The sequence below is a fragment of the Lissotriton vulgaris genome, chromosome 6, assembly GCF_964263255.1.
Source record: "Lissotriton vulgaris chromosome 6, aLisVul1.2, whole genome shotgun sequence".
Lineage (NCBI taxonomy): Eukaryota > Metazoa > Chordata > Amphibia > Caudata > Salamandridae > Lissotriton > Lissotriton vulgaris.
The window spans coordinates 1006492753-1006509119 of record NC_141694.1 but is presented as its reverse complement, the minus strand read 5'-3'; the positions used below and the strand labels follow the sequence as shown (position 1 = coordinate 1006509119).

The 16367-nt window shown below is 45.5% G+C and overlaps 2 protein-coding genes across 2 annotated transcripts in view; both read left to right on the top strand.

Annotated features, from left to right (window-relative positions):
- The window catches only part of URB2 (URB2 ribosome biogenesis homolog), a 966667-nt gene that overhangs the window by 349743 nt on the left and 600557 nt on the right, over window positions 1-16367 (top strand). The window lies entirely within an intron of this gene.
- On the top strand, window positions 1920-3714 carry LOC147708339 (coenzyme Q-binding protein COQ10 homolog A, mitochondrial-like). Its single transcript, XM_086927066.1, has one exon. The coding sequence runs from the start codon at window positions 1940-1942 to the stop codon at window positions 2531-2533; it is 594 nt and encodes a 197-aa protein (XP_086783192.1). The 5' UTR covers window positions 1920-1939; the 3' UTR covers window positions 2534-3714.

Genomic DNA, 16367 nt, shown 5'->3' with positions numbered 1-16367 from the left:
CCTCCATGGACTGCCACAGCTTTCCCCGGTTGACAGTCGAAAGCTGAGGAAAGGTCCATGAAGGCCATGTAGATAGTCCCAGGACGTGAAAGGGTGTACTTACCCAAGATCAAATAGAGGTTTAGGCATTGGGCCAAGGTTGAGTGCCCTGTGCGGAACCAGTACTGGATGTCGGAAATAATCTCTTTCTCCTCCGCCCAGGTAGTCAGCCTCCTTTTTTTTTTTAAATGTATTTATTGAAGATTGCATAGTAAAATACAGCACTTGCATATTACAATGACATACTTATGTCCGATAAAACCAGGCGTTATTGACATTTTTGCTGCACATTTCGGAAGGATAAGATTTTTCTAAACAACTAACAAATCAGGCTAACGTCAGCACAGGCATGAAACAAATCTGATAGTTCAGCGTTCTTGTACAAAATTAGGATAAATAAACATACCATACAGAGTCAGTGCACTTTTGGTGAACAAATGATATATCCCAACATGCAGGTACAGGTGAGTGTTCATCACATCTAATATCTACGTTAGGCTGGAACGAACAGTATATTAGTCTGAGGCTTGATACAGCATATTATATTACCATTGTGATATAAAATCGGTACAGGTGCATAGTCACAATCAAAGGGCGAACCTAGCACAGCATTTGGGACTCACTCTGTCGGACCATCAGGCTCAGACAGGGGGGACTCCGCTCTGTTCCGCGACCACTGCAAGAACGGCTCCCAAATATCCCTCGGCCGCGAGGCCGTTGGATCAGATCCCAATATGCACTAAGTTGTGTGTGGCCGTATGTCACATCCGACAGCCATTCTGTAAATTTAGGCCGAATTCTACAACCCCATTTCATAGCCACCTGCCTTTTAGCATAGAGTAACAATAGAGCGTGCAATTTCCGACTTTTGGGCTCAGTGTTTGCCACCCACCCTAGGATGCCAAGGAGCGGAGAAGGAGCGTCTGCTCTATTCAGAATTTGATTGATGGCAACAAAGACTTCTGACCAGTAGTCAAACAGAGCCGAGCAGTTCCAAGCCACATGCAGAAAGGAAGCACCTTCCTCCCCACATTTCCAGCATTTGTCATCTTCTCGAATACCCATGCGGTGGAGCGCCTTTGGGGTGCGATAGAACCTATGGAGGAACTTAAAGTGTATAAGTCGAAGTTTGTAGTTTGGGGAGAGTTCCAATAATTGTCTACAACAGAATGACCGCTGCTCGTCAGTCAGGGGTGTCACTAGGTCTTCGTTCCACTGCTGCAGAGACCTAGGCACCACAATAGGGGATTGCTCTTGCATGGAATTGTATAGGCGTGATACCAGTTTCTTCCGGGATGCCCTCACTAATATGTTTTGGAGTGCATGTAGGTGTGGTGGCTCCTCAGGGAACTGGTCCCACATTGCTTTGCATGCAGATTTGAGTTTATGGTATGTGAACTTGTCTCTAAAAGACAATGGCTGGTCCTCCTCCGCAATCTGCAGATCCAGGAACATGCCATCTGGATAGATATCCGCAAATGTGTGTAGGGTGGATCCAGCGAGAGAGACATCTCCTCCGCCCTCTTCCAGGCACGGGAGCATGGGGTTCTGTCTAAGGGGAATCTCAGGCGCATACAGCAGGGGTAGGGCAGCTCGCCTTTGCAGCTCACGCCACGTCCAGCGAAGCATGTTGGCCGAGTCAATGTCTCGTGTTGGCCTGGGAGTTCTGCGGTACAAGGCCACACTCAGGGAAAGCGGAGCCACCATGTCTTGCTCAACCGCCACGTGTGGTTGATAAGGTGTAGGATAGGCCCAGAAGTGGAGATATTTGGCCTGTGCGCACAGAGCATATAACTGCATGGAGGAGGAGTGCCCATGTGCGCTGGAACTGGCATTCTGCGGGTTACCACAGTTCGGGATCGGGAAGGGCGTTTGGCACCTCTCCTCTTGTGGTATCCTGATGACTAGAAGTCCTCAAGCCATCTGCAGTGTAGACCTTGATCCAGCCTTCCAGCAAAGCCGAAGTTTCCTTGGGTTTGCAGGGCCACTGACCAACAAGAGGAAAGAGTACTCCGAGAGGAGGATCATGGGCTATTCCATGACTGAGATGTACGAGGTGGTCTCCAATGTGGATGTGTACAAAGAGTTTGTTCCCTGGTGCAAGAAATCATTAGTTGTCTCCAAACGTACTGGACATGCCAAAGCCCAACTCGAGGTGAGGTTCCCCCCCATCGTTGAGCGGTATACCTCGATCATCACCACAGTCCGACCACATCTGGTAAAGGCTGTGTGCACTGACGGGCGTCTCTTTAATCACCTGGAACCAGTTTGGCGCTTCAGCCCTGGCATCCCGGGATACCCACGTACTTGCACAGTAGATTTCTCAATTTCTTTTGAGTTCCGTTCACTGCTCCACTCCCAGCTGGCCACAGTTTTCTTTGACGAGGTGGTGAAGCAGATGGTAGCTGCTTTTGAGCGGTGTGCTGGCAAGACGTTTGGTCCGGAAACCAATATCCCGCGCGAGCTGATGTTCCATGAGGTGCACCAGACGTGATGTTTGACCTTGAAGGACGATGCCTAAGCATGTCCACAAAGGCCAAGTCCAGAAATTAATGGGGAGGGCGGGGATACATTTACGGACATACGAGTTGAGAAAGGTGGTGCCCAAGCACTCTCTTTTAAAATATTATTTATTTGATTATCCCTTCTGGTTGGTATGAAAGTACCTAATTTATATGCAGATTTGTGAACTATTGTACACTTGCTTGAGAAGCCCACATCATTGACTTGCTGGAGGTGTAACACAAACGCATTGCAGTTCCTACTCAAAAGCCCTAAGGACCAGCATTGGTATAAAGTGTTCAACCGGTGATTGAGACCCGCCCCAAGCCAGATGCACTCTTGGATTTTAGTTCACTGTGGACTGATATTTATCAGATGCAGCATTGCACTGAAGAACGAATGTCTACCCCAGTTTCTGCTTATAGAAACCATTCCTCACTAGATGTGGTTTTTGAACATGTGCGATTGACTGGAGGAATGACTGAGAATTGACTTTTTAAAGCGTATTGTAACCTCCAGATCATGCAACCAATTGGATTTTCCAGATGCTGTCCTGTTATGACTCTGGGTGCTCATGTGGGTTCGACTACCTGGGGATGTAGCTGCACGGAGGATTGAAAGAACTATCAGAAAGGCATCTGCGGGTGAAGGGAGGATGAGCTTGCTTGCGTTCAAATGCCAAGATTCAGCAGAGCTATGGCAATGAGGAAGCTCTACTGAAGTAGGGGAGACTAGGGCGTTATAGGGCTAGAAATCAAGGTGGATAAAAACAAAGCAGGGATGTACCATTAGCTCAGCAGTTGACTGACTGAAGACATGTTTATTAGTGGAGTAAAATCATGAGGTAGGTCAAGCATTTGAAGTATTGCAACTGAAGGGTATGTTAGTTAACAGTATTATTTTATCCTGTGGCCCTTGACTCCTAGGTCTTTGATAGCAGAATGAATGTCTGAAACCAAAGAGATTTAAGGGCTGGTACCCTGAGAGAATGGCGAGGCATGCTAATTGCACAGGGAGTGTGTGAAGTGTGGCAATGACATAAAGATGCAATATCAATCTTTCATTTGCAAGTAAGTGTATGAGACCATCAAGCAGCATGGCTTCCTAAGGACCTGAGATAAAGGGAGTTGCCCCTGCATATAAACTGTACGGGCCAGTCTACTTGTGCCGCATAGAGGCAAAAACTATAAAAAAAAAAAAAAAATGCATGTCTGGAGCGCCCATGCCTCCCTGTCTCAGCGGTAGCGTTAACAGTGCCCATGAAATTCTAGCTTGACTCCCAGCCCACACCAGTGTCAGCAAAAGCGAGCGCAAACAGGTGAAGAAATGCTGTGTCAGTGGGACAGGTATGTTTGCATACAAATAAAGGAATTTGGGCAATACAATCATTTTCACAAGCGCAATTCTACCAGCCAGAGAGAGAGGGAGTTTTGACCATTTAGCCACTTTACTCTCAAGCCAGGACACCGCCCTTCCAAAATTCAGAGTGCAGATGTCCTGGATATTTCGGCTGATCAAAATGCCTAGGTATTTAACCTCATCGGCTTCCCAGCGTAAAGGGTAGTCAGAATGCACCTCAGAGGTGTTGTCAGTTAGTGGAAACATTACGGACTTAGACCAATTTATGGAGACACATGATAGTCCCCCGAATTTAACAAACTCCCTCAATAGCGGATTTAGGTTCTCAGTTGGGTTAATCACATACAGAGTGACGTCGTCAGCATAGAGCGAGATCAGCAAGCTTCGGGAACTGAAGCCTATACCTCTGGCGGTGTGGTGTTGCCTAATTCTGGCCGCTAATGGCTCCATGGCAATAGCGAACAACAGCGGGGACAACGGACATCCCTGCCTTGTACCTCTGGAAGGTAGTCAGCCTCTTTAATATAACGCCCCCTAGAACTTTTGCAATAGAATCAATTAGGGAGATAGGCCTATAGTTTAAAGTACAGTTTCGATCTCCCTTCTTGAATACGGATACAATTGTTGATAATCCCCAGGAGGTTGGACAGCCCTTTTCCGCTGCAGCATTTCCCACTGCTGTCAGGATTGGGGCCCAAAATAGAGGGCTAGATTTAAATAGATCAGGGGAGATGCCGTCTGGACCTGGGGCCTTCGTGTTTGAGAGATTATTAATTCCCTTCGTCATTTCCATTACTGAAAACAAAATAGAGTCCAACCCCAGCATCTCTTTTGGTTGGGCTGGACATATAACGGTATCCTTAAAAATTTTGGTAAAGTGGGACACCCATTCATCCTCCGTGATATTTGACCCCGCTTCTTTAACCCCTGACATTAATAAAGGTGAGCGGTTAATTGTGGACCAGAATCTTGAGCTGCTTGCTAGGGTCAAAGGATCTAAAAGCTCCTTCCAAAGCGCATTTTTCAACTCCATTTTCCTATTAGCCAGCACATTTTTATAAGTTGATTGGAGTGTGCGGATCAGGAATCTATCCCGGGGAATTGTTTTAAGGGCCATCTTCAAGTCTCTGGCTGCTTTAGAGCAATTGTTGCAGAACCATTAAGGTTCTCCAGATGGAGTTTTTCCCCCCGGGGCATGTAACATCTTTCCTACATGAAGGGCAATACTTTCGAAGGCTTTAAGGACCACTTCACCCAAGGGTTCAGTGCTAAGACAGGTTGAAAGTTCAGCAGCGCAATCTTTCTTAAGTCTGTCAAGGAAGACGGGTGGTATGACCTGATTCCATTTAATGCGCCGCCCTCCGTTTATAGGTTGCAGGGTATTTCCTCCTACGACTTTATCCTTTTTTTTCATATGATTCCCTCCTAACAACACACAGACTGGATTGTGATCGCTGTGTGCATTCGGTATTATACAAAAGGCCAAGAGGAGGCTCATAATAGTTCTAGAGACTAGGATAAAGTCTATAAAGGTCCCATGACTTCTACATTTAAAAGTGGGTTCCTTTTGTGTGGATAACGGTGGTGCAATACTCATGGTAAACAAAAGGTCATGCTCATCTAGCATGAGGTTCAACGCATTTCCCTGTTTTGTGTGTTCAAAATGTAACCCTGTTATCGTGCGGCAACCCATGGTCGCTAAAATGTTTAACATAGGGTCGCCGCAAGGGTTTACGTTAAAGTCGCCTGCAAGTAGCAGGTTCCTTCTTGTTGGTCCACGACACTGAGTAATAAAATTATGCAGTTCAGTAATCCTACATCCCTCGCCCTGGTTACTTGCGTTATAAAAGTTTATCACACACAGGCTGCTGTCTTCTTTCCCCAAAATAATGGCCTGGATGTTTCTGTTACCTGAGGAAAAGGCCCTTATACTGCATCTTAATGCCAGCGAGGTAAAGATGACCAATCCTCCCGATGCATGGCCGCTATTTGAGCTTATTGCTGGAACACAGAATGATTTATAACCCTCCAATGGAGTATTGCAGTTGGTAGCCCATGTCTCTTGGAGACAAATAATAGAGTGTTGGCTTACAAACTGCACCCATAAGGGGTCTAAAACCTTTCCTGACAGCCCGCAACATTCCATGAGAGAACGTTAAATTCTGAGTTAACCTCTATGGTCACAGGAACAGGCTTTCTAGGACAATCAAGTTGAGTTGTTCCAAAGTGGTTAACCTCACCGGAACCTTCTTCTGCTGATGGTGCCATTTTTTCAGAGATAACATCAACTGGATTATTAAAGCCTCTCACCGAACTAACTAAGGGTAAGGGATGTACAGGCAAAGTGCTAGGTCCATTAGGAGGGGGGTAGCTAGTTGGATTACCACACAGTCAATCGCAGTCATTAAGGCCCGAGAGGGCATTAAATCTGTTTGTGACCTCCATATGCGGGAGAAGTCCTGGTCCACCCCTCATCTGTACTCCTTTGGGCCTCAGAGGTATTGTGTCCCACCTATCTGGTCCTCTAGGGTAAGATAACTTGTTAGCGAACATCCTGTTCCTATTGTTGAAAGCACCCTGCTGCCCTGGCCTATAGAAAAACCTGAGGGGCAATATTTCTATACCCTGTCCCCCTGTGAGGTACCTCCCTCTACTTCCCTAAGTATCCTTTCCACTGGTATCGGACTGTTAAAGTTTATTACTATACAGTCTCCATCTCTGGTTTTCCTAGACTATCCCAGCCAGGCTACTTGTCGGCCATAATTATGTTATGTCCTACCATTTGGTCTCCTACAGTATTTCGGGATAGCCAGTATGTAACCTTGTTTTTGATCTGGGAAAAGTCCTCTTTTCTCGTTGACGGAGGGAGGGGAACGTTTCCCAGGACTATCACTAAAGGGGTGCTTTGTGAGGGTAAGTCTAGGATAGTTCGATTACCCACACCCTGGGCCAACTTATTAGTCTGAATAGATCCCTTAGTCAGTGAGGCTGGTTGTGTGCCCTCTTCCTGATGTATCTCAGGGGCCCCCACAAGACTGCGACTTCCCTCCGTGCCCTGAGGTCTGTCCTTTATGTCCACTGATCTAATATCCCCGTTAGTCGGAGTCCCTCTTTCTATTGACTTTACAGGTTGACTAGGAATGGATGCAGGGGATTGGTTAGTATTGATCCGTTTGTTTGCGTGTATAGCTTGTCCCCCCGACCTCTTGCTATCTGTTAGAGAGTGTAGCAGTTGCGTGTTATCTAATATGGCTTGTTGTAACTTGCCTAGGTTTTCATTAATTATTTTCAATCTCTCAATGAGGGGGAGCATTAGGGACTTTACAATCTGTTCCATCTGCCCTTTCAACCCACCATCTCCCTGTACGGTCATTGGCAATCTTTTCAGCGACTGATGATTGCCATTATTAGATCGGAGGGGAACACTATTAATCTGGGCAGAAGCGGCGGCCTGTGTGTGGTTATGTGTGCCCGATGTGTTAGCCATTTTGTTCACTAGTTTGGGGATCTTTGCCCTTTTGCCGTTTTGTCCGCCCCCACCCCGCTTTCTTTTCCTTATTAGTTTGGTGCTTGTGGTTATCGTTTCTTCAGAGGGACATACATATATCTTCGTGGGGGGTGTCTTACAAGGCCCACTTTCCTTGTGAATGGTCTTACTATTCTGTGTACTATTCCCCAGGGTGATGATACTTTGTGTATCCGACCCTATGCTAATCTCTGGCAGTCCTAGATCAACAAGACATTGTCTTATTCGATTTTTAGGAGTTATGCAGCTCTTGATAGTTCCCAGTGAGGATCGTTTGGAAAAAATTTCTAATGAGCTGTTTTTCGGTGTCTGTTATCTCTCGATCAAGGGCAGCTGCTGCCCGGGTGATATAATTATCTAGAGTTCCGATGATACTTCCACCAGTGGGTTTAGATGTTAGCTTTCCCCCTTTATCTGATCGCGTGGACATGATTAGTAATAAAACACGTGCTTATAATATAAACAGTTAGCGAGTATTTTAAACAGATGTCGGCTCGGTCCTCTAGTATACACTATCGTCTTGAACACCTGAATTTACAGTCACACCGATGTTTGAGACCTTAGGGGGTGGCCCGGCCCGGCCTCCACTGGCCTCTGACGGCTGCAGACGGCCCGCCCTTGTCCAGGGCTTCTCCCGGCGCGTCCCGCTCGCGTTCCCGCGACGCGGGGAGGCAGCCTGGTTTGTAGCGCCTCCGGGCGCGGGAAATGGCATAGGCGGCTCCAGCCGCTAGTCCCCCTGGGAGCGGTAGTCCTCCGCTCGGCGGCCGCGGGATTTCAATTTGGCAGCGGCGGGAGGACAGATGGGCAAGAACAACGTCCACACTCCAGCTCTGAGTAAGTTATGCCCCCTGTGCGTGAGCAAATCAGTCTTGACCCTGTGCCTCATGGGAACAGTCCAGCCCGAACTGCCAAGCCATGCCTTCCTGGACCAGAATCAAGCATCCTAGGACCGGTTTCTGGCTATCAGTCGTCATCAGCCAGGATAGCTTGACTCCAGTGGCGTAGTGAGCACGGGACCCACGTCTGACTTTGCTTTGTTGTAATGTTGAATAAGAATGGAAGTTTTCTGTGATCTTTAACAGAATTACATGTTTGGTTCATTTGAACTTGAATATTGGATTAGTTTTACAAATTATTTAGTTTAAAACAATGTTTAAGTGGTAGAAAATAACAAGAGATTTTTGTTAGCAAATGCACTGTAGCTATAGTGCGCATAGGCCAAGTGTGAAAACTTGAAGCATGATTATTTACTTAGCGTTTCCTCACTGGGGCAAGGGGGACCACGGCACACAATGCATAGAGCAGGCCACCAGCGTGAGGCCCATCAACAATGTAACTTAAATGAACCACCACATCCAGATCTGTAGGCCTGCAGTGGCCCGCGTCGTGTATCTATTTTCACACTGGCCCTGGCTGGGATTTGAGCAAAGGCGTCATGGGGTCTCATCGGGAGCAGCTCCAGTAACGCAGACCTCTGATCCAGTCTGCCTACTTCTATGCAGGAGCTCCTGCGGCCGCTGTTATCGCTGTATGGGGCCGGGCCTTCCAGCAGGGAAGGCCTCCCAATTACAGTGGTGCCGCCGCTGTTTCCTACTATGATGCGTTCTTCCCGCAGCTGCGATGCTCCATGATCCCTTCAGGATGCAACTCTTGATCTTGAGGCCTAGCAGCACGGTGGTGGAAATGAAGCACAATACCTTGTCCGCCAGGCTGGGCAGCTCACCACCGATCATGGACACATGTCTGCGGCAGGCCGCACCGGCCATGTAATCCTCAGCTGGTGTCTAACAGATATGACCTCTCGTAGGGGCCCCTAGTCCACACAGGCCCGCCCAGCATGCCCGCGGCTGCCTTGCTCCCTTGCTCCCAGCAGGGGCCTTCACCTGATCACGCTGCCGCCATGTTGCACTCAGGGTCATAGCAGCAGGGATCAGCAAATGTAGGATTACAGGCAATCTGCTACACTGCTGCAGCCTCAAATCTTGTCCCTGCAGTACAGCCACGATGCCCGCCGAGTCCCAACGCAAGATGTCGGATTTAGAGCCTCTCACAGAGGCCCCTAGCCCAAACAGGTCCGCACAGCATCCCCTCGGCAGCCCGGCTCACCTGCTCCCAGCAGGGGCCTCCGCTGGTTCACGCAGCCTCCATGTCACATTCGGGTCCACGGTAATCAGTATATGCAGGATTCCGAGCGATCCGTCACTCCGCTGCCGCCGCTAATCGCGTCACTATAGTAAAGACACAATGCCCTCAAAGTCTTGGTGCAGGATGTTGAATTTGGAGCAGGATATGGTGCAGATAGTGTTCGGCCTGCGGAGCACAGCGGAACCATCTTGCCGTGCGCCCTCTAGCGCCCTCCAAAGAGACTTCGACCTTTGAGGCTGAAGTTGCACCTCTATGCTCGACAACCAAGGATTGGTGACAGGAAGACCCCCTATCCGGCTCCGCATCCTCGTGTTGTAATAAACAAGGGAACCCAAGGATATGCCAGGGACCAAGGGTAAAGTTTAGTTATTAAGGAACAAGAGGTCCCTTACCAGAGAAATGGACACGGTATCTATAGAAAACAAAATAATTTCTGTAGTTAGAATGAGTTCACATACATATTAATTTTGAGAAATGTTTTGAAAGAAGACAGCTTAAAAAAGAAACAGAAAGAATTGCACACATTCTATACATATAAAACTTGGACATTTGCAGGAAGGTGCCATAAATATTACATTAGGACAGGAACAAGGGAACTCAACTCACACGGAGCCAGGGTATTAAACTTATTATCAAAAGACAGAGGCTCCTGTGGACAGTTAATGAAGTAATCTCAATCTATATGAGCACAATGGTACTATATTGGGTTATAGTGATATTGGAGAGAGAAGAAAGCAAACACACTTCTGATTTGTTTGGAATCAAAAATATTTATATAATCCTTGAAATGAAATACTGTTACAAAGTAATAGATTTGGACATATAGTTCTGAGTGAGAGGTGTCCCAGTGACAACGGAACCTAGAAAATTAGTGACATATATGTGAAATGTATACAAGGTTTCCAATGCTTCATATAAACGACCATTTACATGTATATGTACAGTATACAGCGCTAGATACATTGATCAGTGCTGGTGAACAATGGTTTATTTATGCAACTTGTCGACGGCGTTTCGACCTTGTGTGCAGTGTAGGGTCTCTTCAGGACCTATGATTGTAGGGACACCTATGAGAAGATGATGGATAATGTCAGTATGTGGCTCATTTTAAGCAACTGGTATTATGTGGTGGAACTAAGGTTTTGTTTGTATAGTACCTGAATGGTAATGGACCAGCTCGTGCAGAGGGTGTGGCACCATGCAAAGGATAATGAAAGGGATACTCACAATGGATTGAATACAGCGGAGGAGTGGCGAGGATTTGTCACTACATTGAGTAACTAACCTCATTAGATCTCAGCTAGCTGTATAATTAGACAGCACTCTGCTAATTTTTCTCGCCAATTTAAAATTACCTGTAGCTGGGTAAAATACAAACATGGCAAGTATAATACTGAAAATGGCATGCCAGCGGAAACATGGGGGTATATCGAACATAACTCCTTGCCAGTACTACTGGTTGTATAACACATAGGCTTCACCACTGGGGTTGGTTAGAAAACACAATACAGGGAACTGGATTGTAACAAAACGGGTAGGGACCCTGCCATACTTGTATAGAGTTGCAACCGGCTGTCGTATCACAATTATGCTACCCTACAAATCCGATTGAGCAAACAGTATTCCTGATATTAGAATAATTGTTCATACTCTTAAACATATTTTTCATAAACACTGTATACTGTACATATATATATATAAATGGTCGTTTATATGAAGCATTGGAAACGTTGTATATATTTCACATATATGTCACTAATTTTCTAGTTTCAGTTTTTCACAGGGACACCTCTCACTCAGAACTATATGTTCAAATGTATTACTTTGTAACAGTATTTAATTTCAAGGATTCTATAAATATTTTTGATTCAAAAACAAATCAGAGGTGTATTTGCTTCCTTCTCTCTCCAATATCATTATAACCAAATATATTGCCATTGTGCTGATATACATTGAGATTACTTCATTAAGTGTCCACAGGAGGCTCTGTCTTTTGATTATAAATATTAAATGAGCACCACATAATGCTAAATAAAGGCCATGCTATTTTTATCTCAATAAAACATTTGTTGTATTCCTGGTGCGTTTCGATCCCTCATTGAAAAATGAGGATCATCATCAGGACTTAGAATATATTCCTGAGGGAAGGAATGCCTGTTTGGGGTACACCCAAGAATTACTTCCAGCGTACTGCCACGGGTATGGAAGGGGTGAATAAGCACAGTCGGTTTAAGAATGCAGATTCATGACACAAGAGTTCTCGGTCAATGTGGTTGAAGCAGTTGGAATACACTTCTGTGATGTCCATGCCTGAGCCAGAAAAAAAGTTTTGGTACAAGCATCGGGAATCGCTGGTGGCCAGTGCGCGCAGCCGTGCCATGATGAGCGCAGAGTGAATGGGAGCAGACAGCGATGGGTTGCTCTGATTAGTGAGCAATTGGCTCTCAGATATGGAGCAGCAGCAATGTGCAGCTCTCTAGTGTAAAGCTTTCCATGAGAAAATTGTCCTCTCCTACAACACACAGTTTTTCTTTGCGGCGGTCTACTGCTTTTTGAATAACAGGAAGCTTTCCACTAGAGAGCCACACGTTGCTGCCGCTCCATATCTGTGAGCCAATTCCTCACTGTTCGGAGCAACACATCGCTGTCTGCTCTCATTCACTCTGCGCCCATCACGGCACGGCTCAGCGCACCGGCCAGCAGTAATTCCTGCTGCTTGTACTAAAACTTTTTTTCCGGAACTGACAACACAGAAGTGTATTCCAACCGTTTCAACCATGTTGCTCGAGAACTCGTGTCATGGATCTGCATCCTTAAACCGGCTGTACCTAATTACTCCTTCCGTACCCCTGGCAGTACGCTGGAAGTATTTCCTGGGTGTACCCCAAATAGGCATTCTTCCCTCAGGCATATATTCTAAGTCCTGATGATGATCTCCATTTTTAGGTCTCGGCTAAGCGCGCGGAAGCGTGTTCTCGCCAGAGACCTTTTGTCGACGTGTCTGCTTTCCAGGAGACAATCCTGGCCGCGCGCATCTCCTTGGAGGCGATTTGAAACTGGCACGCGCACAAGTACGAGCGCTCAATTGACTTTGTTGCAAGTTTCTTGTTTTTTTTTTATCATTGCATACTTTTCTACTTACCGCACGACTCCGCCCCTTTCTAAAGATGTTTTCCGCCCCACACCCTACACCACTGCAAGGGACCCAGGGGAACGTTTACCGTCTGACACTATTACAGTGAACGCGTGCTTGAAATTGTATCTATCGTCGTTAAGATAAAAATAAACTGAACACGTAAACCGCATATGTTGATCTGCTAAAGGTTCAAGGTGCATTCTAGTAAAATAATTTGAACGTTTCAGTCTAATCAAAAGGAAGAAAAACCTCACGGAGACAATCGGTGTAAACAAAGACGAGCGAGTATAAAACACAACTCAGTTTCACTTTCATTTTCTTTGAACTTTTCTGATGAAGCCCATGAAGCACCAGATCAAAGATCGACAGCGGTACCATGAATATTGAACTAGTTGGACTCACCATTAGGGTAGCAAAATACAGCAGACACATTCTTTCTTCATCGTGTCGATTCCAAGGCGTAACCTTGTTCCATTTAGGGAGGGACTAGGCGAAGGGAAGAGATTGTGGAACGTACTGTCATTTTCTATCTTCGTAAAACCAGTGGGATTAGCACCAGAATACATGAAGAGTATTTTGAGTCACGGAGAGGTTAAACGTGTTTTGCCCCGCCTGTACTTCCCCTATTGAAGTCTGCAACTCTGTACTTTACCTTCCAGCATATTCTCTGGAGCGGAATAGCTGATGCAGCCTAAGGTTTTTATTTTGCATACTGGGGGATTTGTAGTATGGTTTAATCTATTGCAAAAGTATTGGGGGATACAAGTCCGAAAATTCAAAGAAAACATTTGCAGACTATCAAGGCTTGCTGGTGTTTCTTCAACCTTCCACTTGGTTTCGTTTGTATTTTCCTGCTTCTTTTTACATGCAGGGTTTTTTCATTTGTTACAGTTTTCGTAGTTTTTTGTTCCTCCTATGTCCACCTTTCAAGTACACTATTGGCAAATGAGGCCCGCGACCCCACACATTTTACTGCCTGTTGAAAGAGACTTTTTTAAAAATAATTTTCTATAATGCTCATTTCTTACAGTTTTCTTTTATATAGCGCAAACTCGACCGGAAGGTATTGGAGTGCACCTGTTACACAAGGGCCGCTTCGCACCTGTTAGGTTTACAAAATGACCCCTTCATTTTTGGTAGGCACAGGAGACATTAAGTGCTTTGCTCAGAATCACAGGATGACCGGAAGACTCCCTCTCTGGTTCCAAACTCGGCAGCTCTGGCCGTTATGCCACATCACCACCCAGTGAGTCGCTAAAGTGCACTAAACATTTTGGGAACTGACCCCCAAGTGCAAGGAGGAAGGGAGCAGGGGCAGAAACATAGCTAAAAGAAACAAAATATTTCGTTTTTTGTTGATCTTTAACATCCCGGTGAAAACATTTAAAGGACTACACTCCCATCTTAAATAAAAAATAAATGTAAGTTAAACAAAGGTAGAAATTCACTCTTCTTATGTACACTCCGTAGATTAATGATATCACTGCAGTTGTCTGTGTGTGTAACTAAAGAGTCCCAGAATTGAATTTTTGTTGGCACAGTCCGGCATAGTAACATGTCCATGGAGTGCCAGGAGCTCCCAGCCTGCGATAAAACGTTCTGTAAATAGCAAACCTGCCAACTAACACGGCACCAGTGTGTCACACAATATCCCCTCCCATCACACGGCCACTTGACTTGGTAAGAAGCTGATGTTACACAGTGGCAGGGAAGACAAGCTATCCAATTCTTAATTTGTAAAAAAGCAAGTGCCAGCCCCCTCGGCAGGCCGCTGCAGCTTGCATCACCCATTGCCCGTGCCAGCGCTGCCCAAGACAGAACCAACGCAGCTACTAACCATCACACTCCTACAAGTTGACAATTCACACTATTCCAGGGCCCCATAGCTATAAGAATGACTTGGGCGTCATTAGTACATTTTAATGTGTATTGCACTAATAAACAAACTGATGTTTATAAATAAAACAAAGATAGCCTCCGTGTGGCAGACTGTCATAAGTGCTAACAATTAAGTGCTGGTGCCAAGCAACAGAAACCACTGTCTCAAATTAAACACTGTATACATCCCATTCACTAAGTGAGTTTCTAATTTGTGTTTTTGAGGCTCTGATCAGTCAAAGTCCATTCGCGGGCATAAACTCCCAAGAACGTTGTTGGCAGCCGTAGCAAGTTTTTTTCATTTTTTTATGGTAGGGTGGTTGGTAGGAGGAAGCGGCAGAAGTGCCTCCTAGGCAGCTCCCTCCACACATGGTGAGATTTTTCGGTCGAGGCTACCGTCGCACTGCGAAGCAGTGGGCGGAGCCGACATTTTATGACTTCTACTGTGGGGCTTTAACCCGCCTCTCTTCTATTGGCTAGCTTCGTAAATGGACGCTAGCCATTGGAAGAGATGTGTGTCACTCGGGGCTGGAGCAGATTCGTGGGCGTTTCTTGCTATTTTGTAGGTGGCTCTATGTGTGGGTGGCTCTGTGTGTGTGTGGTTGTGTGTAGGTGGCTCTGTGTGTGGGGGTGGCTCTATATGAATGACTGTGTGGGCGGCTCTGTGTGGGTGGCTTTGTGTGCGTGGCTCTGTGTGTGGGTACAAATCCAATAGGTCTCGCATTTGCGAGCGATTAAGCTATTGGCTTTGTAAATGACAATGCCATTTATTTATGTTTTGAAAAAAAACATAATTAAAAATGTCATGAGCAATGCCAATAGCTCTAACTTTAACAATGCCGAGACCATTGCATTGTAAATGCTTGTTCAATGAGGGATCGAAACGTCACCGACCACAAAGCACCGTGACTATAGCAAGTGTTTTATTGAGATATAAATAGCATGGGCATTATTTAGCATTATCTTGTGCTAATTTAATATTTATGGCACCTTCTTGCAAATGTCAGAGTTTTATATGTATAAAATGTGTGCAGTTCCTCCTGTTTATTTTTTCAGCTGTCTTCTTACAAAAATGTATTATAATTACCATGTACGTGACCTCATTCTAGGTTACTATAGAAATTATTTTCTTTTCTATAGATAATAACATGTCCATTTCTCTGGTAAGGGACCTCTGCCTAAGCATCTTGCCTCCCTTACACCAGGTCCACTCCATTGACATCAATGGTTGTTCGCCCATAGCACCAGGAACTTGATAGGAGACTGCTTAAACCATGAGGTATCTGTTCAACTGGGCCTGACTGATCCCCAGTGACTGTCTCCCTATCAGAATTGGTCACCACTAGAGTGCCCTTATAGACATTTTCAAGCTACTTGTAATGTCTAACCAGAAACCATGAGTTGCAGTAAATTACAACAATTTATTGCATTTAATGAAAAGCAGTAATTCATTGTTTCTTTGAAAACTTGTATTTCCGGAACCCTCAGGGACATTTTTGTAATTGAAGTGTCTATTTTAAAATAAAAATACAACCTATGGTTATAAGTTTGTCAGATTTGTATTGTTTTGTTGCTTCATATTCAACTGTTGTTGGTATTTATTAATGCTTTTCAGTTGTTCCTTTGATAAAGCATGACTGTTGTGAGTCACAGCTGCCCAGGACTGAGCTAAGGTTTTACAGACGAACCGACGGTGCCTTATGAAGGTTTGGGTTATTATTACATGGTAAGGGGGAACAACCACACCATAAAATAATCTATGTTTCCTCACAGCCACCCTCT

What these genes read in the sequence shown, in the direction of transcription:
- LOC147708339 (XM_086927066.1), top strand. Translation starts at nt 1,940, where the DNA reads ATGACTAGAAGTCCTCAAGCCATCTGCAGTGTAGACCTTGATCCAGCC.